Below are 26,963 nucleotides of genomic sequence, written 5' to 3'. Positions count from 1 at the left end.
GAAACAGTATTGCTGCATTCGGCTAATTTCTTTGAATCGCGTATCCTGTGAAACTTCTCCCAAATATGCAATTTGAAAAGTCGTTAATAATGAATGTGTGGATACGCTAGCTCGTCTAATCGTCAAAAAACGTAAATTACTTTATCTTGTGTGTAAGATGAAAAGGCGTTGTTATACATGATTCCAGTTCGGGAAAGGTAATAGATCTAGTGCAAGGTCTTTGAATCAAGTAAGAGAAAGTTTCAAGGTAAAGAGATATTTTGTACGACTGACATTTATTGAATCGAGGAATACACATATTGAGCCGTGCAGACTCTCATTCAGATTCAATCTACTCAATTCACGTAATCGGTCTCGGTGACATAATCAGTTTCAGTAACTGTTCTTGTAACTTGTACGGTAACTGTCTTGATATGTGGTGGTCTTGTTGTAGTGCTGGATTGAGTAGTAGTGCTCTCAGGAACACTGGTAGGCCCCTCAGTTGGCTCCTCAGTTGGACCCACAGTTGGCTCGTCAGTTGGACCCTCAGTTGGCTCGTCAGTTGGACCCTCAGTTGGCTCGTCAGTTGGTTCAGGATCGTTTGTTGGAGTAGAAGTATCAATTGGATAAGAAGTCGTTGGTGGGTTGTCAATTCCTGGAATACCTGGTATTGCCTTGCATGGTTTACATTCTGGTGGCATACCTGGGTTTGGTGGAGGGCCATTGTATTGAACGGCACCCAAATTGACTGCTGGAAGTCCTCTGCTGTTGTCACTCACGATTTGGAACTTGGTGTAGTCGTATCCTGTTCCAATTTCAAAATTTTGTGAATACAAACCAACATACAATGTCAAGATACCATCTCTAGCATTGTAACTAAAAGGAGCAGCTCCAGGAGCTTTAGAATACAATCTAGCTGTTAATCCAATCTTGTTGGCAACACCATTAGTGGTACCAAATCCTCTAACATGGAAAGTTTGAGGGTTGTTGGTTGACCCGACAGCCATGATAGATGTTTCACCATTAGTTAAGTAAAAAATTTGGTCTTCGGAGATTTTCAACTTCGTATTCATAAAGTAGAATGATGACTTACCTTGAGCAGTAACACAACCTGCACCAAGAATGCTTGCACGTTGCTTGAAATTTTGATTAGTGAAACAAATTTGACCATTGTTAACAGCAGTCTTTCCATCATATCCCAAATATGTGTAACTGTTACTCTTCATTTCTTGATATACCTGAATGTATCCATTGTTATGCCAATCGGTGGATGTGATACCACTCATGGCAGACCCTTTACCTGAAGCAGAAAAGAACAAGTCTCCGTTGTTTTCAAACCTGTTACCCATAATTCTAAACACATAATTTGAGTAGCCCTTAATTGCATTGAAGGAAACAACACCATTGTTAACAAATCCATATCTAGTACCTCGCAAAGTAGCAGACAAGGTTACCTTGGGATTAACAGCCGAAACATAAAGACCACCATCTTTATCAACTTTAATGTTTCCACCAAAATTAGAAGCAGCGTTGTTAATGATAGACCAAATTGCGTTTGAAAAAACATGGACATCACCTCTTCCCACGTTTTGGGTACCCCAGTCAACTGTCAATCCAGATTGAACATCTTTTGCCCATGCGGTGGCAATGAATAACCACACTGTTAATTGAATTTTCAATAACATTGTCTGATTTGAATTGCTTGTTTTGTAAAAGAGTGATAAAACAAGCTTGGTTGTGATCTAATGTTCTTGGTAAACTTGTTGTCGATCTTGGGAAATCTCAGCGGCTATTTATATTATTCCCAGATAGGTGGTCAGCCTCCGATTCATATTAATGGTTCGATTGTCCATATAGTAAGTTGTTTACCTCCTTCTATGGTGAATCAGGCAATTATTTTGTTTCTAGTGGTATTTGTAATGTATTCTGAGAGTATTGTAACTCCCACAATTTGGTGTCTGAAATTTTCTGGGCATAATCAACAGGGTCTGGGTAAAAGACCATACACAAAACTCACTCAGGCAAGTATCTTGGTGTGTGCATTTACGAACCAAGGGTAAAGTAAGCGATAAAGATTTTAAAATCGATCCGCAACGTACAACGATAAGTAAATACTAACTCTTGGGATAAACAATCGCCGCGTACATGAGGTACGAACTCTGGATCTTGGTTTCAATAAGCTCCGGGACATAGTAGCTAGTCAATTCTCACGGGTTGGTCTCGGTGAACACCACTCCAGAACCGCCAACTTGTAACCTTCCTTGGTCTTTCCATTTTTATCGTAAGATTTGAGAAAACAGCAAGTAGCTGCCTCATGACACTGAATTGAATAATTCTTGTCATATTGGTTCAAGTAAACCTCTCAGCGTTTTCACCAGGCCAAGTCAAAAACGAAATAAGTAAACAGTGGCAAACTTGAAGTGTTGAGTAAGCTCCTATATTGCGATAATGTAAGGGAAGTTGAGGTCTTCAAAAGCTATTCAACCGTAGTCTCCAGTGAACAATCGCTCTCCAATTCAGGGCCAAGACACACTTCGCCCTGAATGAAACTCCGCCTAGCTCCTCCTGTAAATTCTGAGCTCATTTTCTATTACACAATGAAGATCTGGGTAATCGTGCTTTCCATGGGTTTTCCCTGGTGATAAGCTGCAGATTTCAAACATAGCTTTTTTTCAAATTTTCCCCTAAATTAAAAATGATACGATATTCTTATACCAATTGTGGCATCTTGGCACCTCTGAATGTAAAAACAATAGGTATATGTATCACTCAATAATTACCTTGTAATTTGATCCTGAAATTCAAATGTTGGCATGCAACGAAACGCCTCACCTCAGGGTCCTCTTGTCGAAAATGGAAGGATCAATCCCGAATATACGCTAAGACTCTTCCGCATACTGCAGTAAATTCATAAATGAGTGTGAATTATGCAATTTCAAAAAACTTAGCTAGTTGTTTGTTATTCGTAATTATAGGAAACGTCTACCTTGTCTTTAGGGAGTATTGGTTAGTTTTGCTTTTGATTTTTGCTTTTCTTCTCTGCTACGTATTCCGAATCTACAAAGAGTAAACTAGTCATTTGGTTTACACAGCACTACTCAAGACGACTTGTAAAAGATGAACAGGTTCCGAAGTTTTATAAATATGGGTCAGTTGCCCTCGTACTCTAGTTTAACAGTTTAAATAATCCTGGCTCATGATACCGTAATCCCATTTTATAGGGATAATCTGTTGTTGTAGGTCGGAAAAACGGACTTAGCCCAGTGTAGTATATTTCATGACTAGAGAGATTATTTAATCAACAATTGTGTCGTAGAGAAAGTTCTTTAAGGTCGAAACAAATACGTGTTTACTATGACATTTTATTCATTCTGCGTATACATATATCGAGCCGTGCAGACTCTAGATTAAACCCACTCATTATGAAATGTAATCGGTTTCGGTGACATAGTTTGTTTCTGTAATTGTTCTTGTGACTTGTACTGTAACTGTCTTGATATTTGGTTGTTTCTTGGTAGTACTTGATTGAGTAGTAGTAATTTCAGGAACCTCGGTAGGCTCATCAGTAGGCTTTGGCAAGGTTGTTGTAGTATCAATTGAATAAGAAGTTGCTGGTGGTTGATCAATACCTGGAATACCTGGGATTGCCTTACATGGTTTACACTCTGGTGGCATACCTGGGTTTGGTGGAGGACCATTGTACTGAACGGCACCCAAGTAAATTCCTGGAAGCCCTCTGCTGTTGTCACTCACGATTTGGAACTTGGTGTAGTCATAACCAGTTCCAATTTCAAAATTTTGTGAATACAAACCAACATACAAAGTCAAGATACCATCTCTAGCATTGTAAGCAAAAGGACTCTTACCTGGAGTTGGATTATACAATTTAGCTGTTAATCCAATCTTGTTGGCAACACCATTAGTGGTACCAAATCCTCTAACATGGAAAGTTTGAGGGTTGCTTGTTGATCCAACAGCCATAATGGATGATTCACCATTAGCAAAGTAGAAAATTTGATCCTCGGATATTTTCAAGTTGGTATTCATAAAGTAGAATGATGACTTTTCTTGAGCAGTAAAGCAACCAGCACCAAGAATGCTTGCACGTTGTTTAAAGTTCACGTTAGTAAAACAAACTTGACCATTGTTGACAGCAGTCTTTCCATCATATCCCAAGTACGTGTAACTATCACTCTTCATCTCTTGATACACTTGGATGTGACCATTGTTGTGCCAGTCCGTCGACATGATACCACTCATGGCAGACCCTTTACCTGATGCCGAATAAAACAAGTCTCCGTTGTTTTCAAACTTGTTACCCATGATCTTAAACAAGTAGTTTGAATAACCTTTAATTGCATTGAAGGAAACAACACCATTGTTGACAAATCCGTACTTCAGATCCATTAAAGTAGCAGACAAAGTAATCTTGGGATTGACTACGGAAACAAAAAGACCACCAGCTTTATCAATTTGAATGTTTCCATGGAAGTTAGAAGCAGCATTGTTAATGATGGACCAGATAGCCTTGGAGAAAATATGGATATCTCCGTAACCAACATTTTGGGTACCCCAATCGACAATTGTTCCTGATTGAATATCTTTTGCCAATGCAGTGGCCACAAGTAGCCACACCGCTAAATGAAATTTGAGTAAAATGTTCATAACCGAAACTTAATTTGAGTAGCTTGTTTAAAAGAGTGGTAAAGCAAGCTTGCTTGTCAATCTTCTTCTTGGTAGATGTTGCCATGTCTGGGTAATCTCAACTGCTATTTATATTGTTTCCAGATGGGTGATTAATCCCAATCAAAGTTGTAATTTACTCGTGACCCATCATAAGTTGTTTACGTTTTGCAACTTTCTTGGTATTTGATCAGGCAATCTCTCCCCCACCGAATTGCATTTCGCAATGTGTTCTTAAGACAACTACCCCCTACTGTGGGTGTTTGAATATTTCTGGGCAAAAATCAAGAAAAAATACAGGGACTGAATTATAGACCCTGTTCACATAAAATAGTCCATGCAGATATCTTCGTTTTGTTGGCTTACAAATAACCGGTAATTAGACGACGGAGGACTCGTGAATTTGATTGGCGATGTATAATAATAGCCAATGGCCGTTTTTAATAAATGATAGTTGTTTAAAGGATTTTAACGATGTAGTTTGTGTACTTGGATATGAATGAGTTCCAGGACATAGCAGCTCGTCAATCTCAATGGTGTATTCACTGTGATTACCACCCAAGGACCATCTTAGACGAATCGTAGCTTGGCTTCCGATTTTTATCGTAAGATTCGAGTAAGCAGCAAGTTGTTGCCCAATTGCTTTAGATTGAATAATTCTTGGTCCAGGTTAGATGTGTATAGGCTCAATTCGGCACATTTGAATACGAAATAGGTAAGAAATCACTAAAAGCGAGTGCTTTAGGTACACTTTTGTGGTGTACAGTAAAGTAAGCTTTTTTGAGCCAAAGAATACGCGTGTTAGTCCTTATTCTCCAGTGGCCAATCACGAACTAATTTCCAATACAGCACCCTGAATGAGACTTTGCCTACCAGCTGTTGCCAATTCTTGCTCCACGATGAAATGGAAAATGCTACTTTTAATGAGTCTTTCCTGTACGACAAACTTAGCTTTAGTTGCCAGCATTTCTCTGTTCCAATAAATAGACGAGATATCCTTTGTAGTAAAAATGGAACGATACTGTCGTAGTTCTTGTTGTTGTAACCGTGACTTCTTGGCATTATTGAGTGCAAGCAGGAAACGTATAAACGGATGTTGTCGTAAACACTCCTGTAGTCATTATAGCCTAAAAGCCAAATGTGAATGTATCGAAACGCCTCATTTGTGAGGGTCTAGGGCGCGTCTGCTTGTCAAGAATGAAAGAGTCAATCACGGACAATGGTGCAGTAATTCCGTCACTAAGCGTCAATCATGCAGTTACGACAAATTTTGACTTGGTTTGTCTGTTATTGGCAGATATTAGAAGCACTTGTCATGGCTTCTGGGGTGCATCGTCTATTAGCTTCTAGTTTGTTTTTTTTCTTTTTTTTTTCGGAAATCGGAGTCCTTAACTGTAACAAAAATTGGGCTTAATTCCGAGCAAAAAAATTTTGAATTCTATGGGTGCACGCAGGGCAAATAGCTACAGGTGGTGTTGGGCTAACAGTAGATCTATTTTCACACTTACAGCGTGCATGTCAATCAAGGAGCCAAAAATATTATTTATGCGCACTTTATCGGCTGTGGGGACTGCGTAACTATGGTGATTGTGGCCCCGATACAGCTATTCCAAGGTTTCAGAGATTATATTCAGCTCAGAGGAACATCTATGAAGACATGTGTCATCTCTTTGAAAGGAAACATTGTTGAGCTGTGAAAAATAGAGCCAATTACAAACCCCTTATACTGTGTTTATATGCACAGTACGTAGTTAGGATTTCATGAGTACCTATATAATGGGCAACCAGGGTAAGAAGTAGAGTCGTATAGTTAATAAAGAAAGCAGCATCTGACTGCTATAATGCTCATTTATTAATGGTGGATAGGATATTTGAGGTAATTTTGAACCAAATTTTGTTGAGAGAGTGAATAATTAGAGCGCAGTCTGAGCTATCATTACTGTCTCTTCTGTTAGCTCTTTCAAAGAGTACAGAAAGCAACTAGTCCATATAGAAGCTAGTTTCGATCGCCAGTGAAGTAGATTCCGAGTAAAGTACAATTGTATATGTTGCAAAATAAATATAGTTAGTCACGTGAGTCCTGAAAGTAGCTCTTGCTTTGAATGGAGTTGTGGCTTCTGTTCATTTCCTGTTCTTTTCATAATTATTAGGAAAGATTGACTCCCCCCACCCACGTGTCCATTGTTTTGGTGGTTATCTACTGTGTTTTGTGTAAATTAGAATTAAATTATTACTTTAACGCCAAAAGGGAAGTTCTTTTGTGCAACAATTTTGATAAAGGAAATATCTAATAGAGAAGGACCTAGATAGAAAGCATACGTAATGGAAGGGGCAGAGTTTGTAGCTACGTAGAAAGAGAGTATAGATTTCAGTGTTTTTAGTGTAGCTTGTCCGTTTTCAAGTGCTTTATTTCCAGAGTACGTTCCATTCCTTCCGTACTAACTGAAAAGTAGTAGTAGACAAAGCAATATAAGATTTAGGTAACGTTACATATACTTAGATAATCATACATATAACTTATTGTATACCATTGTATTCTTATACAATAGTAATAAATTGGATATAAAAATTGGGCGATTGAAATATTTGTTTAGGGTGAGCACGTGTCCCTCTTTAAAAGTGCACTTTGTAACTCCATAAACAAAACAACAGAGAGGCGCATTGCATACATCAGTCAACAATAGCAGTAACAATAACACTAAGAGGAATAGTATGATCAAAGAGTGGTGTTTCCTATAAGCATCTCTGAGATGGGGACGGGAAGAAGAGCAAGAAGAGCAAGAAGAAACAAGGTTTTCATCATCATCGTTTGATTTGATACACGAGTAAGAAAGGAAAACTTTAATGAGAAAACAAAGTTAAACACCATCCACATTTGGTTCTATTGAAGTGTTACTATTAGTTAGTATAGTGTTATTAAATATATATAATAGATAGTTTCCTAAAGAGGTGGTGATAGTACTACTACTGGTGAGTTGTAAAGTATAAAAATCAATCAAATTTTCTTCAAAACTTTATTTTTCTTTCATTTTTACAACACACCAGACCACACCAAACTCCAAAAGGACTCCGGCTCCAACGGACTGTTAATACAACTTCACTTACTTTAAGAGGTATCCATCTAGTACTCAACTACTATACTAATAACACACACTTTTTCATATTACTACAAGGAAAGTAATACCAAAAAAGAAAACCAGACTTTTTTCATGAAACACAGTTGAATTATAATAAAACACCCACCAACAAAGAAGAACACACCAAAGAACACACACCACTTACCAAAGCTCCAAGAAAAAAAAAAACAAAAAGAATCACCAACAAGTCTTGATAAGGTAAAAGGATTTGATATAAATTATACCCCACCCATAAGAAACGAAAAACAATAGTATCAACAACAAAACCACGAGGTATAAATACTTTACTACAAATATCTGGAACAGGTAAACTCACATCATTCTTTTCCCTATTTTGTTGTTGTTGTTGATATTATTCATCACTCAATCTGAACTTTACTGTTTATTTATTCGAAGGAATAGACATATAATAGTGTAGCTACTGTCCCGTCAGCTATCTGTCACTATAACCAAGTTCCATTCCAATCTTAGCGGTATCGGAGAAAGGTACTTTTGTTAGTTCCGCCGAAAAATAGGCTACAAAGGGAAAGAAGGGAAAAAAAAAAATCATTGCACCACATCACACATCTCACTTTTTTCAAGAGAAAACAACCGAAACTTACTTCATTATCGCACCAACTGCCTAAGTGTCGATTATCCAGTTAGTTTTAACCTTCCATTCAGCCTACATATAACCTTACTTGTCACACATTTCTTGTTTCAGTTAGATGATATAGCATCAGGTATTATTGAAAAATTTCCACTTTCCCAATAAAGAAAAACAACATAGAGAGGACACTCATTGAAATAGCATTACAACACGATGATGATGTCCGTTCCTTCACCTCATGCGACACCTACATCTAGCCCCACTGGTTCAGCAGCAGGTTTCAACAAGTTTGGAGAAGGAAACAGGAATATCAATAGCTGTTGCAGTAGCAGCAGACACTATTACATGTATCGACTGGCACTAAGACAACATAGTAATAAGACACCCTCACCATCGGAACTCAACAGTGGCAAGACAAGTTCAGATCGGATACCAAAGTATCCCAATAATGGACAAGCGCTTAAAAGAGATTTGACCAAATCAAGAAACATTGATGATAAAAATAACAATGGTGAGCAAAGACGATGTATTTCCAATGGAGATGACAGTTTTCTATCACAATATATCAAATCGTTGGAAATCCAAACCACTTTGAATGATCATCAACTATATTTCAAAGCACTTGAAAAACAACGCAAAGTTAAATCCCTTGAAATTTATCAAAAGTACCTAAACACCAATAGGAAAGTTGAGCATGAAAAGAATTACAAGCAATACTTGAGCAAGATCAGCCCTAGACTACAGCGTCGTGATGTCACTCCATCGGAGCCAGCAACTAAAGACACTCCAAGTGCTGAAGTTACAACAAGTACAACAAAGAAGCATGACCAGAGAGCGAACTTTTTAGAACCACACAAGGAAAAACTACCCTCCACTCATATAACCCACCAACTACCTTTGGAATTCATGGATTGTCCTATTGACTATCTCATTGATTTAATATCACGAATGCTACAATCCTTAATCACATTGAATGATAAGTCTGTCCCCAGCTCAATCTCGAACCCACCATCGTCAACAACAACAAGTAATGGCTCGCAATCTTCTAATAGTCTACTAACACGATATCACTCACGTACTCCACCGGCCATATCTGCATTGACCTATTTATCTCGTCTTACCAAATTCAACAACTTCAATCCCGCCATATTATTGACAACTATTTATTACATTGATCTTTTATCACATCAATATCAACCATTCTTTACACTAAATTCATGGACGGTACATCGGTTCCTATTAGTAGCAACAATGATTGCACAAAAGTCCTTGGAGGATTTCTTTTACACCAATGATCATTATGCCAAAGTTGGTGGTGTAGCTTTAGGGGAATTGAATTGTCTTGAATTGGATTTTTTGAACCGTGTTGATTGGAGATGTGTTCCGGGAAAACAAGTGTTGAATAAAGGTACTGGCATGATTAGTACGAATATTGGACAAGCTAAGGATGTGTTGAATTTGTATTATTGTCAATTGATTGATTTGATGGGGAAGAATAACAATATTGTTGGTGATGGGCTGCTACAGCAGCAGCAGCAACCAGTGTACTACATTAAAGAAGGAAGTGAAGGTGGTGGTAATAGAAGAAGAAGCAGGAAAGAGGAAGAAGGTAGCTCGCCTAATAGCGAAGATGCTGATGATTATATGCTGGGTGATGAAGAGGTAAACGATGATGAAGAGGAAGAAGAGTATGATGAAGATGAAGAAGATGAGGAAGAGGACAAAGAGGGTGACGAGGATGAGGGTGACTTCTATGATGATGATAGTGGAGACGATGAGAGAGCTGAGGTTGTTGATGCTGACGCTGGTGCTGATGCTGATGCTAGTAACAATTACAAGCTACAACCTAATCCGACACAAGTTTACAATGCGAATGGTTTTGTAATGAATGGCTCTTCGTCACCACATTTGAAACGAAGGTATAGTGGTAGTTGAATTGAGAGATGCTGTTTTGGTAGTTGTAAAGGAAAAAGGGGAACGAGAGAGCAGGACTCGGTGCAACCTTTTGTATATATATACGGTCTTTATATTTATTTCAAAACCAATGCCAATGCGAGCACACCAGGTGTAGATGGTGAGTAGCTACAGTAAAGACACTGTAAGTTTAGTAAGCAAAAATGAAGGTGGTTTTTCATATAGCCGCATTTGTTTGACAGGTTGCAGGAACAATAATGCAATGCATGTAGTCACGCAACTTTTTAAACTTTTTAGTCGTCATGGGGGTAAAAACCTTCAATAACGAAGATTCAACCTGGTGAGAAATAGGATAACGAATAAGGGACTCACCCACACTCATGCAAACGCTCACTCACTCGGACATCTGACGTTGGCCATAATAAGTTCTTTGCTTGAACAAATAGTTTGTATCGTCAATAAAATAGCAGCCTAATTCATTATTATATAATACGAAAAAATGGGCAAAGAAGAAGAAGAGGAAAAAGTGTGGTTATTTAATGGGAGTGTAACAATGAAGATGACGATAGTTATTGAAAAGGTGAGGATGATGAGTTGTTCTTTGATATGATGAATGTTGAACTGGAGAAGAAGAAGAAGAAGAAGAAGAAGAATAGGAAGAATAGGAAGAATAGGAAGAATAGGAAGAATAGGAAGAATAGGAAGAATAGGAAGAATAGGAAGAATAGGAAGAATAGGAAGAATAATATGTGGATATGGGTATCTTTACAACTTGGCGGGTTAATGGTGATTATAGTAGTAGGTCTTATGGCAACTTGGGTTCCTTGTATGAAACCTAGGAGTGTAAGAGATCGCATAATTTACCTGATTGTGGTTGTAGTTGGTGTTATATTGGGTTTAACAGGTGTGATAAAGCTGCTCTAAATCAATCTAAATAAAAACAACAAAACAACATAAATAGGCAGTACTGCTACAGGTAGCTAGTTAAAACTTTATAACTTTTGTTATGAATGGTCTTGTGTTAGTTGTATATAAACTATAATATTAGTTTGTTGAATCGTATGATGATTTTTGAAATAGTTTGGTTTTTAAGGTTTTTTTAGATGGAAAGAATACTACATATTTATGTTTCTATTGGTCTAACTACAGATAGATAGACAGACGGACAGACGGACAGAGAAAACAGATGGTGTTTTTCCAAAGTATTATTTCCTAGCGCATCTGTTTCCCAATTTGGTAATAAAGACGCAAATTTCTTATTTTTACTTTAATAGTTGCGGAAAAAAAAGACCAAAGTTAGAGAGAGAGAAACTGTGAGTCTAGAACCTTTTATCAAAGATTCAATAACTTTTCTGAAATCTGTCTGTACACGGGTCAACCAAGACAAACTGTGTCCTATAGGGTGTTTGGTAAGATAAAAAAAGAGAAATAAGGCGAGATATTACTTAAATTGTCTAGCTTTTTGACTTTTTTGCTATATATTTTTTGCTTAATTTTGATGCTAAAAATAAAGAGTTTAACAGGAAACACGATTTCTTCACATAAAATAGAGTAAAGAAACGTGTACTTTGTTGAAGTCTAGACTTTTCCCCAAAGTGGTTCTATTTTTAGTTGCTATTGTTGGATATATGTAAGCACTTATTAATAAAAGTTAAAGTGGTTTGGTTTGGTTTGTGGATAAGCTTATAGCCATCTCTCGCTTACAAACAGTATTTATATATAGTATTTGTGTTAATTGAAGTGGTATTGTATTGTATTGTATTGTGTGTTATTTTCCAATGGCATTCTTATTATTCTTATTCTTATTAATGTTTTAGTAATAGACAGAGTAGAGTAGAGTAGAGTAGAATAGAGTAGACGATATATGTGGTGACAATGAGAATAGGGAATTGACAGAGTATATAGTTAATTGCTGTATAGTTAGTTATAAAGGTATAGTAGATTATAGCATAAAACGTATATACATATCATACAGAGATAGAGCTCATAGTGTATACTTATACATACATACATAGCATAACATAGCATAGCATAGATAAAGTAATGATGAGTGTACTGTACTATTGCTTTCTGGTGTGTATATACTCTACACGTGATTTCCGTATCGGGTGTGTGTTTTGAAAGTACGGAGTTTAAAAGGAGATTACGGAGATATTAACGCCGTATTTTGTAGTATTGTAATATCCAAATGCCGAGAGAGAGAACTAAACTTTTGTATTTGTGTAATTGTGTAATTGTATGAGTGCGGCTTATAATTTCCATTTTAAGTAATTAATTTAATTAGTAAACTTACTAACTAAGAAACTAACTAACTATACACTTTCTACATATGCAAGATGACTATAACCATACAGCCGATCTGACCAAGAAATATATATATATATAACCAAAGATATAACCATCAGACTCTATTCAATTATCTTTACAACTGTTTATAAATTAATACAACTTTTCTTCAATCAATCTATCGTACGATATATACATATACATATACATATATAATATTCATAACACACACCAAAACAAAAAACACAACACAACAACAGATATTCAAAAGACTATTTTTTTTTTTTTGCAACACAACACAACAGAACAGAACCACCACCATTAATTCATAGATATCCTTATAACTCATAAAACTATAGGTAATAACTCCATCCTAGGCCGTTCAGCTGCTAAACAACTATCCACTTAAGTTCAAAGTTCAAAGTTTCAAGTTTAGATGTCATCCACTTCAGCCCAAGGTATACAACAAGACTCTGCTTCTACTACTGCTTCCACTTCATCCATTGAAGATTACGTTGGTCATCATCATCACAACAATGACAATGAAAAGCAAGACAACAACAGTAATTCTTTAAAACGCACCAACTCAATACTCAACTCAGACGAAGATTACGATGACAATAACGATGAAAGTAGAAGATTACATTTGGTCAAAACAATTACTGCATTATCAGGTAGAGATTCCACTGACCACCTTGATGCCCTTTCAAGACACATTTCACGTCAAATTACTCATAAAGATGGAGAATTTACCATGAAGATGGAAGAATTTAGTTTACTTCGAATCTTATCAAACTTTGTCTATTTTGCCAAAAAACAAGGGTTAGCATTGAGATCTAGTGGTGTTTCTTTTCAAGATCTTTGTGTTTATGGAAATGATGAATCTTTTGCAATTGTCCCTACAGTACTTGATCTACTTAAAGGACCAATTGGTGGTATACAACAAGCTATATCTAAAATGAAGACTCCTAAAAAGACCATATTGAAAAATTTGAATGGGTATGCTAAACCAGGAGAAATGGTTTTAGTTTTAGGAAGACCAGGTGCTGGTTGTACAACTTTTTTAAAATCATTAACTGGTACTGATTTCGACTTGTATAAAGGAGTTGAAGGTGATATCAGATACGATGGTTTATCCCAACATGAAATGTTGAACCATTACAAAAATGATTTGGTTTATAACCCTGAATTGGATGTTCATTTCCCCCATTTAACTGTTGACCAAACATTGTCATTTGCAATTGGTTGCAAAACTCCAAACATGAGATTGAATGGAGTAACACGTAAACAATTTGTTAATGCCAAAAAGGAACTTTTGGCAACTGTATTTGGATTAAGACATACTTATCACACCAAAGTTGGTAATGATTTTGTTCGTGGTGTTTCCGGTGGAGAAAGGAAAAGAGTTTCCATAGCTGAAGCATTGGCTTGTAATGGATCCATATACTGTTGGGATAATGCAACTAGAGGGTTGGATGCATCCACCGCATTGGAATTTGCTCAAGCTATACGAACATCTACTGACATTTTAAGAACCACTGCGTTTGTTTCCATCTACCAAGCAGGAGAAAACATTTATGAATGTTTTGATAAAGTAACTGTTCTTTATCAAGGAAGACAAATTTATTTTGGATCTGCCAAGAAGGCCAAAAAGTATTTTGAAGATATGGGATGGGAATGTCCTGCAAGACAAACCACTGCAGAGTTTTTAACTGCCCTTACTGATCCCATTGGAAGATTTGCTAAAAAGGGGTGGGAAAACAAAGTACCACAAACAGCAGAGGATTTTGAAGCTCGTTGGTTGAATTCAAAAGAGTATAAACAACTAATTGAAGAGATTAATGAGTATAATGACTCTATTGATGCAGATGAAACAAGACAAATGTATTACAAATCAATTTCACAGGAAAAGATGAAGGGAACTAGAAAAAAGACACCATACACCATTTCTTACCTACAACAATTGAAATTGTGCACCATTAGAAGTGCTCAACAAATTTGGGGTGATAAAGCATACACGGTAACCCTCGTTGGTGCAGGTATTTGTCAGGCTTTTATCAATGGTTCATTGTACTACAATACCCCAGACTCGATCTTGGGTGCATTTTCACGTGGTGGTGTGGTATTTTTCGCCGTGTTGTTTATGGCGTTGATGGGTTTAGCCGAAATCTCGGCTTCATTTAGCAGTCGTCTTATCTTGATGAAACAGAAAAATTATTCAATGTATCATCCCTCAGCTGATGCCCTTTCGCAATTTGTCATGTCTGTCCCCATCAGTGTCCTTGTCAATATCTTTTTCGTTGTCATTTTATACTTTTTATCCAATTTGGCTAGAGAACCAGGGAAATTCTTTACTGCATTCTTGTTTATCATTTTGCTTCATTTGACTATGGGTGCCTTATTCAAAGCTGTTGCTTCCATAAACAAGACCATTGCTGCTGCAAATGCTTTAGGAGGTATATTAATGATGGCATCATTGATGTATTCATCATATATGATTCAACGTCCCTCAATGCATCCGTGGTTCAAGTGGATTTCATACATTAATCCAGTGTTGTATGCATTTGAAGCAGTTGTTGCAACTGAGTTTCATGGAAGGCATATGAAATGTTTGGGTCAGTACCTTACCCCCAATGGACCTGGTTATGAGAATTTGGGTAGTGGAGAACAAGCATGTGCTTTTATTGGTTCAAAGCCTGGTCAAGATTGGATATTGGGTGATGATTATCTAAAGACTGCATACACTTATAGCTTCAACCATGTCTGGAGGAATTTCGGTATCATGATTGGGTTTATGGCATTCTTTTTAGCTATTAATGCATTGGGAACTGAGTATATTAAACCAATTACTGGTGGTGGAGATAAACTTTTGTATTTGAGAGGCAAAATACCTCATCATATTGCCCTCCCAGCTGAAAAGAAAGTAGGTGATGATATTGAACAAGGACCAGCAATGACTGATTTGGATGATCGTGAAGCCAAAGTCACTGCAGATGACTCGGAATTGAAAGTTAAAGATATTTTCCTTTGGAAAAATGTCGATTATGTCATTCCTTATGATGGTAAAGAGAGGAAACTTTTGGATGATGTGAGTGGTTATTGTATACCAGGAACATTGACAGCTTTGATGGGTGAGTCCGGTGCAGGTAAAACCACTTTGTTGAATACGTTAGCACAAAGAATTGACTTTGGTGTTGTTACTGGTGATATGTTGGTTAATGGTAAACCCCTTGATACTTCATTTAGTAGAAGGACTGGGTATGTTCAACAACAAGACATTCATGTTTCGGAAGTGACAGTTCGAGAATCATTGCAATTTGCTGCTCGGTTAAGAAGACCTAATGATGTTAGTGATGCAGAAAAGTTGGATTATGTCGAAAAGATTATTGATGTATTGGATATGAGTCTTTATGCCGATGCTATTGTTGGAAGATCGGGTAATGGTCTCAATGTTGAACAAAGGAAAAAGCTATCCATTGGTGTTGAGTTAGTTGCAAAACCATCATTGTTGCTTTTCCTTGATGAACCTACATCTGGTTTGGATTCACAATCTGCTTGGGCCATTGTCAAGTTGTTGAGGGATTTGGCCAATGCTGGACAATCGATTTTATGTACCATTCATCAGCCTTCAGCTACTTTGTTTGAAGAGTTTGATCGGGTCTTGCTTTTAAGAAAGGGAGGACAAACTGTATACTTTGGAGAGATTGGTGAAAAATCAAAGACCATCCTTGAATATTTTGAAAGAAATGGAGCTAGACACTGTCAAAGTTATGAAAATCCAGCCGAGTATATTTTGGAAGCTATTGGAGCTGGTGCAACTGCTGCCATTGACGAAGATTGGTTCAAGATTTGGGAAGAATCCCCTGAAAAAGTCAAGGAAGATGAGAAGTTGAGCAACTTGATTGAGGAGTTGAAACTGAAACCATCAGATTTGAGTCCTAAAGAAGAGAAACAATTGAATTACAAGTATGCTACTCCGTATTGGTACCAGTTTAGATTTGTGTTGCACAGAAATGCATTGACATTTTTCCGTGATCCTGGATACGTTATGGCCAAGATTTTCTTGATGACAATAGCTGGTTTGTTTATTGGATTCACGTTTTTTGGATTAAAACATACCAAAACAGGTGCTCAAAATGGTATGTTTTGTTCGTTTTTAACCGTGGTTATCTCGGCTCCAATCATTAATCAAATTCAAGAGAAAGCTATCAATGGTAGGGACTTGTTTGAAGTTAGGGAGAAATTGTCAAACACCTACCACTGGTCATTGATGATTTTGTGTCAAGCATTGAATGAAATGCCATACTTGTTGGTTGGTGGTGCCATCATGTTTGTTTCCGTTTATTTCCCTACACAAGCAGCAACTACTGCCTCGCAATCAGGAATGTTTTACTTCACCCAGGGTATATTTGTTCAAGCATTTGCAGTTTCGTTTGGTTTGATGGTGCTTTATATTGCTCCTGATTTACAAAGTGCAGCAGTTCTTGTCTCCTTCTTGTACAGTTTTATCGTTGCCTTTTCCGGTATTGTGCAACCAGTGAATTTGATGCCAGGGTTTTGGACATTTATGTACAAGTTGTCACCATACACTTATTTCATTCAAAACTTGGTGTCTTCATTCTTGCATCGCCGAGTGATCAAGTGCAGTGATAAGGAGATGGCTTTCTTCAATCCACCTAGCGGGAAAACATGTGGGGAGTTTGCCAAAGCATATGTCGATAGGGCAGGTGGGTATATCAGTAACCCTTCAGATACTACAAATTGTGGATATTGTTCATTTTCCAATGCTGATGAGTACTTGGCTACTATTGGAGCTTATTTCTCCTTGAGGTGGAGGAATGTTGGGTTTTTCTTTGCCTACATATTGTTCAATTTGGGTTTTTGCATGGTTCTTTATTATGTGTTGAGGTATAGTCGGTTTACCAACAAGGTTTTTGGATTCATTGCTGGGTTCAAAAAGAGTAAGAAGTAAGAGGGGACAATAAGAGATAGTTAATATAGAGATAATTTACACTTGTAAATAATGATTAATAAATTTGATAATATAAAAAAAGTAAACGAAAACAGGAAACAAAAATAAATTTCAAGTATAAAAGCTGGGTAACTGGGACAAGTAAAACTAAAATTTCAAAGTTCTACAACACAGCACTAATTAGGTGAGATCATCAAGTTGGCTTAATCAATTCAAATGAGCAGTACAATTGCTTATTAACACTCATGATGGCACCAAAGTTATTAAACTCTCCACAATAATTTGGCGCACTGAAAACAGTCACAAGTTTCCTCTTGTTGAAGAATTCATAGCCATCTTCAACAACCATATGACCTCGTACAATTAAATCCAACTTGAATTTCGAACAGAAATAATCAACATGTTTCTTTCCAAAACAGTATGACACACCTCGATCATTCTTGGGCCAGTTTGTCAATGAAAAGTTTTTAATCAGAGGATCAGGATCCGACCATAATAAATCAGCTAATAACCCCTTATCAGGCACATCAGTAGGACGTTTAATCTTTTCAATTTGAGACAAGTCATTAAGCTCCGGCGACAATCCTCCATGTACACAGAAAATTTTGTCATTGATTGTAGCAGCAACCGGTAAAGTGTTAAACACATCAATGAAATTTTTCCACATACGTGGACTACTCTTCAATCGTCTCTTGCATTCGTCATAAAAGCCATAAATCTTGGTTATATTTGCTGATTCATGGTTTCCTCTCAACATAAAGAAATTCTCCGGGTATTTAATCTTGTAACATAATAGTAATAGTATGGTTTCCAAAGATTTTTCTCCACGATCAACATAGTCGCCCATAAACAAGTAGTTTGAGTATGGTGGATAACCGCAACAGTTGAAAATACGAATGAGATCATGAAATTGTCCATGTATATCACCAACTACTTTGACTGGGGGTGATAATCGCAACAAGTTTGGTTGTTCTAAAAAGATTTGTCGACTCTTGCCCAAAATGTATCTAATTTCTTCAGTATCAACACGTAATACGTCCTTGGCTTTACGAGAAGTGGAACGTTTCTTGGTGGATAACAATCGTTCAATAACACTATCGATATCTATAGCCAATTTCTTATTGCTTGGAATCAATGGTGGGGAGCTTGATAATGAGGTTGAAGTACTTGATTGCTGTTTCATTGAAGGAGCACTAGATCTCACTGTATCATCCAATTTTCTCAAATTCTCCTTGGAAAGTTCCTTTGGCTCAGGTGATGATTCCAAAGATCTGCTTTCAGCTATAGAGTCCAATTTCGATACTAACGGAGACCCTTCAACACTAGCCATGCCCTTTGTTGTTGTAATGTAATTACCAGGACTTGAACCAGATGACAGGAGCAGTTCTTCCTCCTTGGTGTCGTTACCTGAGGTGGTAAATACTGGTGATGCAACAGAAATATCCAGTGATTCCACTGATGAAGATACATCGTGTTGATTCTTTAAAAGTTTGGCCATGGATAAGCCAATCTCCATATCAAAGTCTGGATAATCTTCCACCGCAGATGGGGATTTAGCTTGGACTTGTGCCTGTGCCTTGTTGCTAGCAATCCTACCGGGAGAAGTTGCAGCAGTTGCTCCTCTTTGGCGTGATTCAGGTACGTTCAAATATTGACTTCCACGACGTTTCTTCCCCTTATCCTTAATTTCAATGGCAGGGGATGTCGCATGGACACTCTTTACAGCAGCAGGACCCTTATTCTGTCTTTGTTGCTGCTGATGCTGGCTATTACCATTTCTTTGCAGTTTTTTTAAATTTAGTTGAGATAGCGCCAGGGCCATCTCATCAGGGTCTAAGTCGGTACTACTAGTACCAGTGGTTGAGGTTCCTTCATGGTTTGTATTTGATGAGGATGACGACTTCGGTAGGGGTTCATCTTTAGACGGGCTATTTCCCATTGGACAAAAAGCTATACGCGGGACGAGGCGAGTGGCACTAAAGAAAAAAAATAAGGCGTAATAAAAAGCAAAAAAAGAAAAAAAAAAGTGTAAGTAATATCAGTAACTTGAGTTGTTGGTGTTTTTCTTTCTCTCTTTTCAGGTAGTTGATATTAAGTTGAGATAGAGAGGGCTGCTGTGGGTGTGTGTTTGTTGGTTAAAGGTTTGTGTTCTTTAAGAAGAAAAGAATGAATGAATGATTGAATGAAGGATGAAGTTTTTTTTTTCGTTTTAAGTTCTGTCTCTCTCTCTCTGTCTCTCTGTCTCTCTCTGTTGTGTTTGTCTCTCTCCTATTCCTCATAATAAAAAAAGAAAAGGTCGTGCAATTTATTACAATAACCGAACTACGGAATTGTTACACTGTACACTACCTCTTGGTACAACCACCACAGTTGTGCATATAAACTATTTGAACAAATATACACGACTATTTAATTTTAGAAGTCTTGTGATCAAAGATACCAAAAACTGTAGTAATATTATATGGCTGGTGATAGTAGTAAAAGAGATAAGTCCATAGTTTACACTGTAGGACAGTATAAATAGTAATTAGACTGTTTCTTTTCAAACTGTTTGGAGTGTAAGAGACGTAAAGCAAAACCCTTGTAGTCAAATCAACAAAGAGAAAAAGAGAAACAAGGACACACACGGCTTAAGTAACTTCTCTTCTAATTACATGAGAATACCTTTTAGACAGTTGAGTACTTTTAGTCACAAATCAGGTATCATGACTCTTTCACACAAACCAATCAAGTCAGCTGGATGCTTAATCATCGGTGATGAAATATTGAATGGGAAAATTATGGATACAAACTCATACAATTTTGCCAAATTCTGCTTCAATGACTTGTCTATTCCTTTGAAAAGAACTACAGTGTGTGGAGACGACCCAATTGATATCAAGATCTCATTAGATAACTTATTAACCCAGGATAACGTGGATTTTCTTGTGACTTCCGGTGGGTTGGGTAGTACACATGATGATATTACCTATGAAGCAATCAGTGAGTATTTCAAATTAGACTACAAATTGGACAAAGAAGTTGTCGATCGTATGCAATCACTTCGCAAGGAGTACTTGGCTAAATTGGATAAAGAACAATTGGATGCTTTTTATAGAATGGCCACATTGCCTACTACTGCTACTACCACTGCATCCAATCTGAGCATCAAAGTGGAGAAAGTTTATGCTAATGACAGTATGTGGTTTCCAATAGTTGTCATTGATGAAAGAGTGTTTATATTGCCAGGGGTTCCACAATTGTTTACCAAATGTTTACCCGTCATCAAGTCCTATTTGCACCCTCGACTATACTCTGCAAAGTTAATGAGAAGATACGTTCTTACTCAAACAGGTGAAAGTCATATGGCTCCATACCTTGGTAAATTGCAAAACAAGTGCAATGAAAAATTTGGCGATGGGGTGGTTAAATTGGGAAGTTATCCACACATGGAGTCTCGTTTAAACACTATAAGTGTTATTGGAAGTCAGTTGCTGTCGAAATCAAATCTAGATTGGGTAATTGAGGATCTATTGAAGAATGTTGGTGGTCTGTGCAAGGAAATTTCGCAAGAAGAAGAAGATAAACTCAATTGATGTGTAAAACAAGGGGATAGATGTATTGAAAGGAGCGATAAGTGAATGAAATAGGCTAAGAGAATTAAAGGATGATGAAGTCAACTGAAAGCGAAGGTAACTAGAAGCTCCTGGAATGAGTGGATTGATAGTTTCATACAATACGATGGTATCAATTGCAATCTTAGGTAAAGAATAAAGCTATTAAAGGGTGGAATTAGTGGAAGATAATGAAACGTTCGAGTGGCATACACAACTTCGCGTCTATCTACAAGATACATGATTTTACGTGAAATGTTGGAAGTTCAAACACAGTTGTTGGTATGATGCTACAAAAGAAGCTGAAATATAAATTAGAGATTGTGTATTTTTCTACACAGGCAATGATGATATTTTGTGGTTGATTTCAGTCCAGAACGTGTCCCGTTCCGGCCGTAGATATAACTTAATAACCTGATACCTAATTCATGGAAAATAAAGATCACACTATCAGCGCGCAATATTGGTTGCAAAACTGTAACAACCAGTCAAATTCAGACCAACAAATTCAACATCATAGACGACAAGGTCAACAACACCCTCGCTATAGGGGGGTATCTAAGCACGGAGACAAAGCTACATAGAGTACACTTGCAATAAACTACACGACTAGGACCGGCTATTGACCTGTAGAACTCGCTGTTAATAATGTGCACACGTCATTTCGGACATATAAGTCCGAGTAAAAATTTTGGCATGCTTCCGCCCTCCTAAGGACGTCCAAAAATTTTTTTTGGACTTCTGGGGGTGCACGGAGCGCAAAATGCAGCTATCAACGTGTCTGACGGTGAATCCAAGGTTGGAATCCACTTATTTTGAGTGTATCTCAAAAATCCGACCATGTTTTGTTATGCACACATGAAATGCGCATAACCACTCCGGGAAGAGCGTAACGATGGTGCAGATGAGCTTGATGAAGCATGCCGATGTGGCAGTGAATGCCGGCAAGTCAGATAAGACCAGTCCTTTGTCCTGAAGTTGCACCAAGGAGGAACAACTATTGTTAGGTGCAAAAAAGATTGGAACAAAGAGGCGGAACAATTTTTTTTTCGTTTTAATAGTGATCGAATACACAATAATGAGTACGGATGATCACTACAGGATAGAAAAACGAGAAAGGTGTATAGAGGAGTATAGAGATGTATAGTGCGTATATTAATCATATCCTCTGAGCATGTACTTTGAGTTATTGTGGAGGAAACGACGCCAAAAGTATGAAAAGTGGAGTAACATGCAGTGTAAGGCCTGAGCATGGAGTAGTGGGTTCATTGTAGCAATATACAGAAATGGAGGCATCAGATAAGCATCGTCTCTGGATATGATGCATTGTAGTGGAATCTTGTGGTTCAGTTTGGGTTCAAATTTGGTTTCCAAAGTGGCAAAATTTTGCGACAGTGGAAGAATATTTTGCGACACAGGAAGACAGGTCTCAGATTATTTTGCGACACACAAAAAAAGATGAAGCAAAGGAAAAGGACCAGCAGATGCCAGCGACTACGACGGCTTCACACAGACACAAAGAGACGGAGTAGAGACAATGACGAGAGAAAGAAGCGAGAAAGGAGTGAGATGAGGCTTCAATCAAACCCTCTTGCGGTGCAGATGCAGTGATGTCCAGCATGTGGAGGTTGAATTGTACGAGTACCAAATTGGAACCCAGTCTTCACCACGGAGTGTATAACAAGCAAATGGTTCGCAGGTGTGGTATCTAGTCACGAAATGAAGCTACCGAGAATACACTTGCAGTAAACTACACGACTGGGAGCGGTTATTGAGCTGCTGAACTCGGTGTTGAATTTGCGCACACGTGATCTCGGACTTGTTTCTCCGGGACCGTGCTTTGCCGTCATCGGGACGTCCAAAAAATTTTTTTTGGACTTCTGGCGGTGCACCGAGCGCAAAATGCAGCTATCAACGTGTCTGACGGTGGATCCAAGGTTGGAATCCACTTATTTTGAGTGTATCTCAAAAATCCGACCATGTTTTGTTATGCACACATAAAATGCGCATAACCACTCCGGGAAGAGCGTAACGATGGTGTGGATGAGCTTGATGAAGCATGCCGATTTGGCAGTGAATGCCGGCAAGTCAGATAAGACCAGTCCTTTGTCCTGTTTGTTGTATATACCAAGAGGAACAGTAACTGTTAGCTGCAAAAAAGATTGGAACAAAAAGAGAAATTGCTTTTGTTCTCAAAATGTCGTGTGTTGATAGTGCGACATTGTTATCTACGTGTGAGTTTTTTTGGCATAACAAAATACCTTCACATTTGTGGCAGCTGAACACATCTGTGGCAATTGAACTTTACTTGGTGGCAAATCAACACATTCACTCTTCTCAAAAGAAACAGAACCACCACATCAATAGTACTCGGTATATCTACACTACTGGTTGAAATCTCAATGCGCTAGAGAGATCACAGGTTCTGGTTCTCGATCTACGGCTTTATATCTTACAAAGAGGAGAGGTCACCACATCAATTAAGATCAGTCACGTATTCACCACCAAAGCAAATGAAACAAACAGACAACAAATACAGACACCCATGTGAAGGGGTACTGGAGATGATCTATCATTGAGGATTCTAATGGATTCGTTCATGTGAATAAACAATTAAACAGCCGAGGAACAGAAAGGGAGCAAATAAGATGAAGATCTTCTGTCGTCGGCACTAAAAGTTCGTTTTAAAGTTTAGAAAGACATGGCAAGTCCATTTCCGCCTGCTGCAACGGATTGAGACCTTTCAACTCCCATTCTAAATGGTTATTCAAAAGGAAGAGCATTGATGTCGTCAATTGACTATTTCCAAGAAGCATTTCAAGAGTACTAGAAGATACTCGACGATATGACGCTCTAGATGCACCAGCATAACGCAAGAGATTTAAGGATAAGGAACTGTTATTTGAGGGCACGAGATGATAGTTACAACTAAGCTCGGGGAAGCAATGGATATAGTACTGGTGTTAATTAAACAAGGGGCCAAAGGCAGAGTGACAGAGGAGGTCTAGGGTTAGCCTCATATGAACAAGAGGTCGTGGTGTCGCCTTTTGGCGAAAAGCAATGAGTCACAATGCAAGCTGGAGGAACCAGTGGGCTCTCACCAATAAAGTGGAGGTGGATACGGTTGATAACATGGATCGTAAGGAGAAACAAGCGAGAGTCAAGGATCATTCTCGAATGATGAAATAAGGTTTTCTCTCTGCAAGTTGAAGCTCCAGAGTACCAACAGAGCCCAAATACTATAACGTGCTCATACAACGTATACAACAACACTGGCAAATGATAAAGCAGCATATTTCACAAATAAAGAGCCTGGTGCCAGTACATGACGTCGGGAAATGAAAATCAGACCAACACAAAGGATAAAGCTTTGGTAAGAAGTTGAGCTTAAGCCTTGCCAAGGAGCATTGTTGACAACTCGACCACTCATGACGACTGAGGTCTGTCGCAGGAGTCAATAGGAACTAAAGTACACCACTTGCTTATGAACTTACGTAGTGTATATAGCTCATACGTTAGTATAAGACCACGGTATTGAGGTTAGGATGTCTACTTCACACAGATCCTAACCGCAGTGGAAAATGAATACATCCACACACCAATATTGGTCACATCCGTACCGCAGAAAAAGCACACCTCTACCGCAAGCGCCGCACATCCTAACACCAGCAAATAATGCATCCACGCACCAATTCTGCATCCTAACATCAACTATTACACACCCATTCACAAGCGATGGGCACATCCTAACATCAACAGACTAATAAAGTACCACATCCTAACCTCTATAGGCTCAAATATGATGCATCCTAACTACAGTGAAACTACAACTTCCTGCATCCCTACCCCACCGAAATACTTGATATGCCAGATCCACACACTCAAACTAAAGGAGGCAATATACGGCGACGCCGGCTATTGCGATAAGGTCAGGTTAAGGTAGTCGCTCTTGAAGCAACGATCAGGGCAATACACAAGGGGCCCTTCTGATCGCTAATTGTTTAATGCATAAGTACAATATGTCTACTCGGACTGAGTTGACTTTCATTGTACCTACCACCAGCGATGACATCGACAGGATATAGTGCACAGTGAAAGCTGAATATTTTCATTTGGAGGATGTGGTGGGGACCATTAGCGAAATAGGGAAGCATAGACGTAACACATTCTCAAACTGCAAGCAAAATAATCCCAACAAAAGCAGCATAGTTGCAGAAGCTTGGGCCACCATTTTATTTAACAACGAGAGATATGCATCTTGATTATCAACTGTTGGAGGGTAGACGTGATTGGTTCAATATCTTCCTTGTGGTAAGTAATGATAGTTGACATAGTTGATTAGATAAGTAAGTGCTTATATGGAAAGTGTTGTAGTTATATAACTGTAGCGTAAATTTGCTTAATTTCTAAATCTAAATTATATAAAGTGAAGGAAAACTTCACTTCTTTATATACACTTCAGCCTTCTCAATTCTAATATCATTCTTCTTAATCGGATTTCCTTCTTATTGGCTAATCTTATAATTGATCAGTCTTTCAACATCCTAACTCGGCTTTTCATAAACTCAAGACCAATAGTATTCATTTCGTATCTCCATGTACGGTGTTCCACAAAGCTCAATATGCCATTGTACTTCATGCAATGTCAACAAATTTATGTAGATGTCATTTTAGTTTACGCGTTGGTGGAATAGAAAAGAATTAAGTTGAAACTTTTCAAAGGACGTTTTGATGTGTTGTTGAATCAATTTCACAGATCTTACAAAAGAACGTTATTTTGCATCTTATATTAATAATTATCAAGTTTACCGTTTTCCACCATTAAAGTGATAATCCAGTTTCATGATGTTAGGCTTGAAAAACACAATGCGCTGAGATATGAAGACACTCAAAAACGATGTGAGTTCAAACTGGTAAAATTTGGAGCAAGGCGCGCCTTGTCTTTAATATATATCCTCTATGGCTCATACTGAACGAATTAAATGTAATATGTGCGGCACACTTGCTTCTGAAATTTCTTCTCTTGCAATTGCGATTGCAGAAATCACATTTTTGTATCGTGCAAAAGTACTTTCTGTGAACACTGCATGGTTGGCATATGATCTTGACGCATTTCTGATTCCCTGACCTTTTCTTTTCGCCAACGAACTTAGCGCCCTCGTCGTTCCATAATCGGGTAAAATATGGTTTTTTTACAGATAACTTTTATCAGTTAGTTCCTTGTTTGAGTTCGATAATACCAGAGTAAAGTTGGTGTAGGGACGCTGTGATTTCTAATTTCTCTGTAGTTAGGATGTATCACATTCCAAATTCTTTGCTGCAAGGATGTGGTAATGGGTCAACTTGTTGATGTTAGGATGTGCCCATTGCTAGTGAATGGATGTGTAATCGTTGATGTTAGGATGCAGAATTGGTGCGTGGATGCATTATTCATTGGTGTTAGGATCTGCAGCGCTTGCGGTAGAGGTGTGCTTTTTCTGGGGTTCGGATGTGACCAATATAGGTGTGTGGATGTATTCATTTTCCACTGCGGTTAGGATCTTTGTGAAGTAGACATCATAACCTCAATACCGTGGTCTTATACTAACGTATGAGCTATATACACTACGTAAGTTCATAAGCAAGTGGTGCACTTTAGTTCCTATTGCCTCCTGCGACAAACCTCAGTCGTTATGAGTGATCGAGTTGTCAACAATGCTCCTCGGCAAGGCTTAAACTCAACTTCTTACCTAAGCTTTATCCTTTGGGTTGGTCTGATTTTCATTTCCCGACGTCATGTGCTGGCACCAGGCTCCTTAATTGTGAGATGG

At 38.0% G+C, this 26,963-nt stretch overlaps 6 protein-coding genes across 6 annotated transcripts; 3 read left to right on the top strand and 3 right to left on the bottom strand. All coding sequences in view use genetic code 12, as the record gives it.

Moving 5' to 3' along the window:
• Window positions 1–335: 335 nt before the first annotated feature.
• On the bottom strand, window positions 336–1,664 carry I9W82_001818 (uncharacterized protein; the record flags this gene model as incomplete). The annotated part of the gene is made up of 1 exon (XM_067690605.1): window positions 336–1,664. The coding sequence occupies one exon, from the start codon at window positions 1,662–1,664 to the stop codon at window positions 336–338; it is 1,329 nt and encodes a 442-aa protein (XP_067549054.1).
• A 1,735-nt stretch (window positions 1,665–3,399) lies between these two features.
• I9W82_001817 (uncharacterized protein) lies at window positions 3,400–4,644 on the bottom strand (the record flags this gene model as incomplete). Its single annotated transcript, XM_067690604.1, has 1 exon — window positions 3,400–4,644. The coding sequence occupies one exon, from the start codon at window positions 4,642–4,644 to the stop codon at window positions 3,400–3,402; it is 1,245 nt and encodes a 414-aa protein (XP_067549053.1).
• A 3,957-nt stretch (window positions 4,645–8,601) lies between these two features.
• Window positions 8,602–10,323, top strand: I9W82_001816 (uncharacterized protein; the record flags this gene model as incomplete). Its single annotated transcript, XM_067690603.1, has 1 exon — window positions 8,602–10,323. One exon carries the CDS (start codon window positions 8,602–8,604, stop codon window positions 10,321–10,323), a length of 1,722 nt encoding a protein of 573 aa, XP_067549052.1.
• Window positions 10,324–13,024: 2,701 nt separating this feature from the next.
• On the top strand, window positions 13,025–17,560 carry SNQ2 (ATP-binding cassette transporter; the record flags this gene model as incomplete). The annotated part of the gene is made up of 1 exon (XM_067690602.1): window positions 13,025–17,560. One exon carries the CDS (start codon window positions 13,025–13,027, stop codon window positions 17,558–17,560), a length of 4,536 nt encoding a protein of 1,511 aa, XP_067549051.1.
• Window positions 17,561–17,753: 193 nt separating this feature from the next.
• On the bottom strand, window positions 17,754–19,499 carry SAL6 (Sal6p; the record flags this gene model as incomplete). Its single annotated transcript, XM_067690601.1, has 1 exon — window positions 17,754–19,499. One exon carries the CDS (start codon window positions 19,497–19,499, stop codon window positions 17,754–17,756), a length of 1,746 nt encoding a protein of 581 aa, XP_067549050.1.
• Window positions 19,500–20,214: 715 nt separating this feature from the next.
• On the top strand, window positions 20,215–21,135 carry I9W82_001813 (uncharacterized protein; the record flags this gene model as incomplete). The annotated part of the gene is made up of 1 exon (XM_067690600.1): window positions 20,215–21,135. The coding sequence occupies one exon, from the start codon at window positions 20,215–20,217 to the stop codon at window positions 21,133–21,135; it is 921 nt and encodes a 306-aa protein (XP_067549049.1).
• Between the last annotated feature and the right edge of the window lie 5,828 nt (window positions 21,136–26,963).

The sequence above is a fragment of the Candida metapsilosis genome, assembly GCF_017655625.1.
Source record: "Candida metapsilosis strain BP57 chromosome Unknown scaffold2, whole genome shotgun sequence".
NCBI lineage: Eukaryota > Fungi > Ascomycota > Pichiomycetes > Serinales > Debaryomycetaceae > Lodderomyces > Lodderomyces metapsilosis.
Note: the sequence above shows the minus strand (reverse complement) of the source record. Positions and strands in the feature narration are given on the sequence as shown.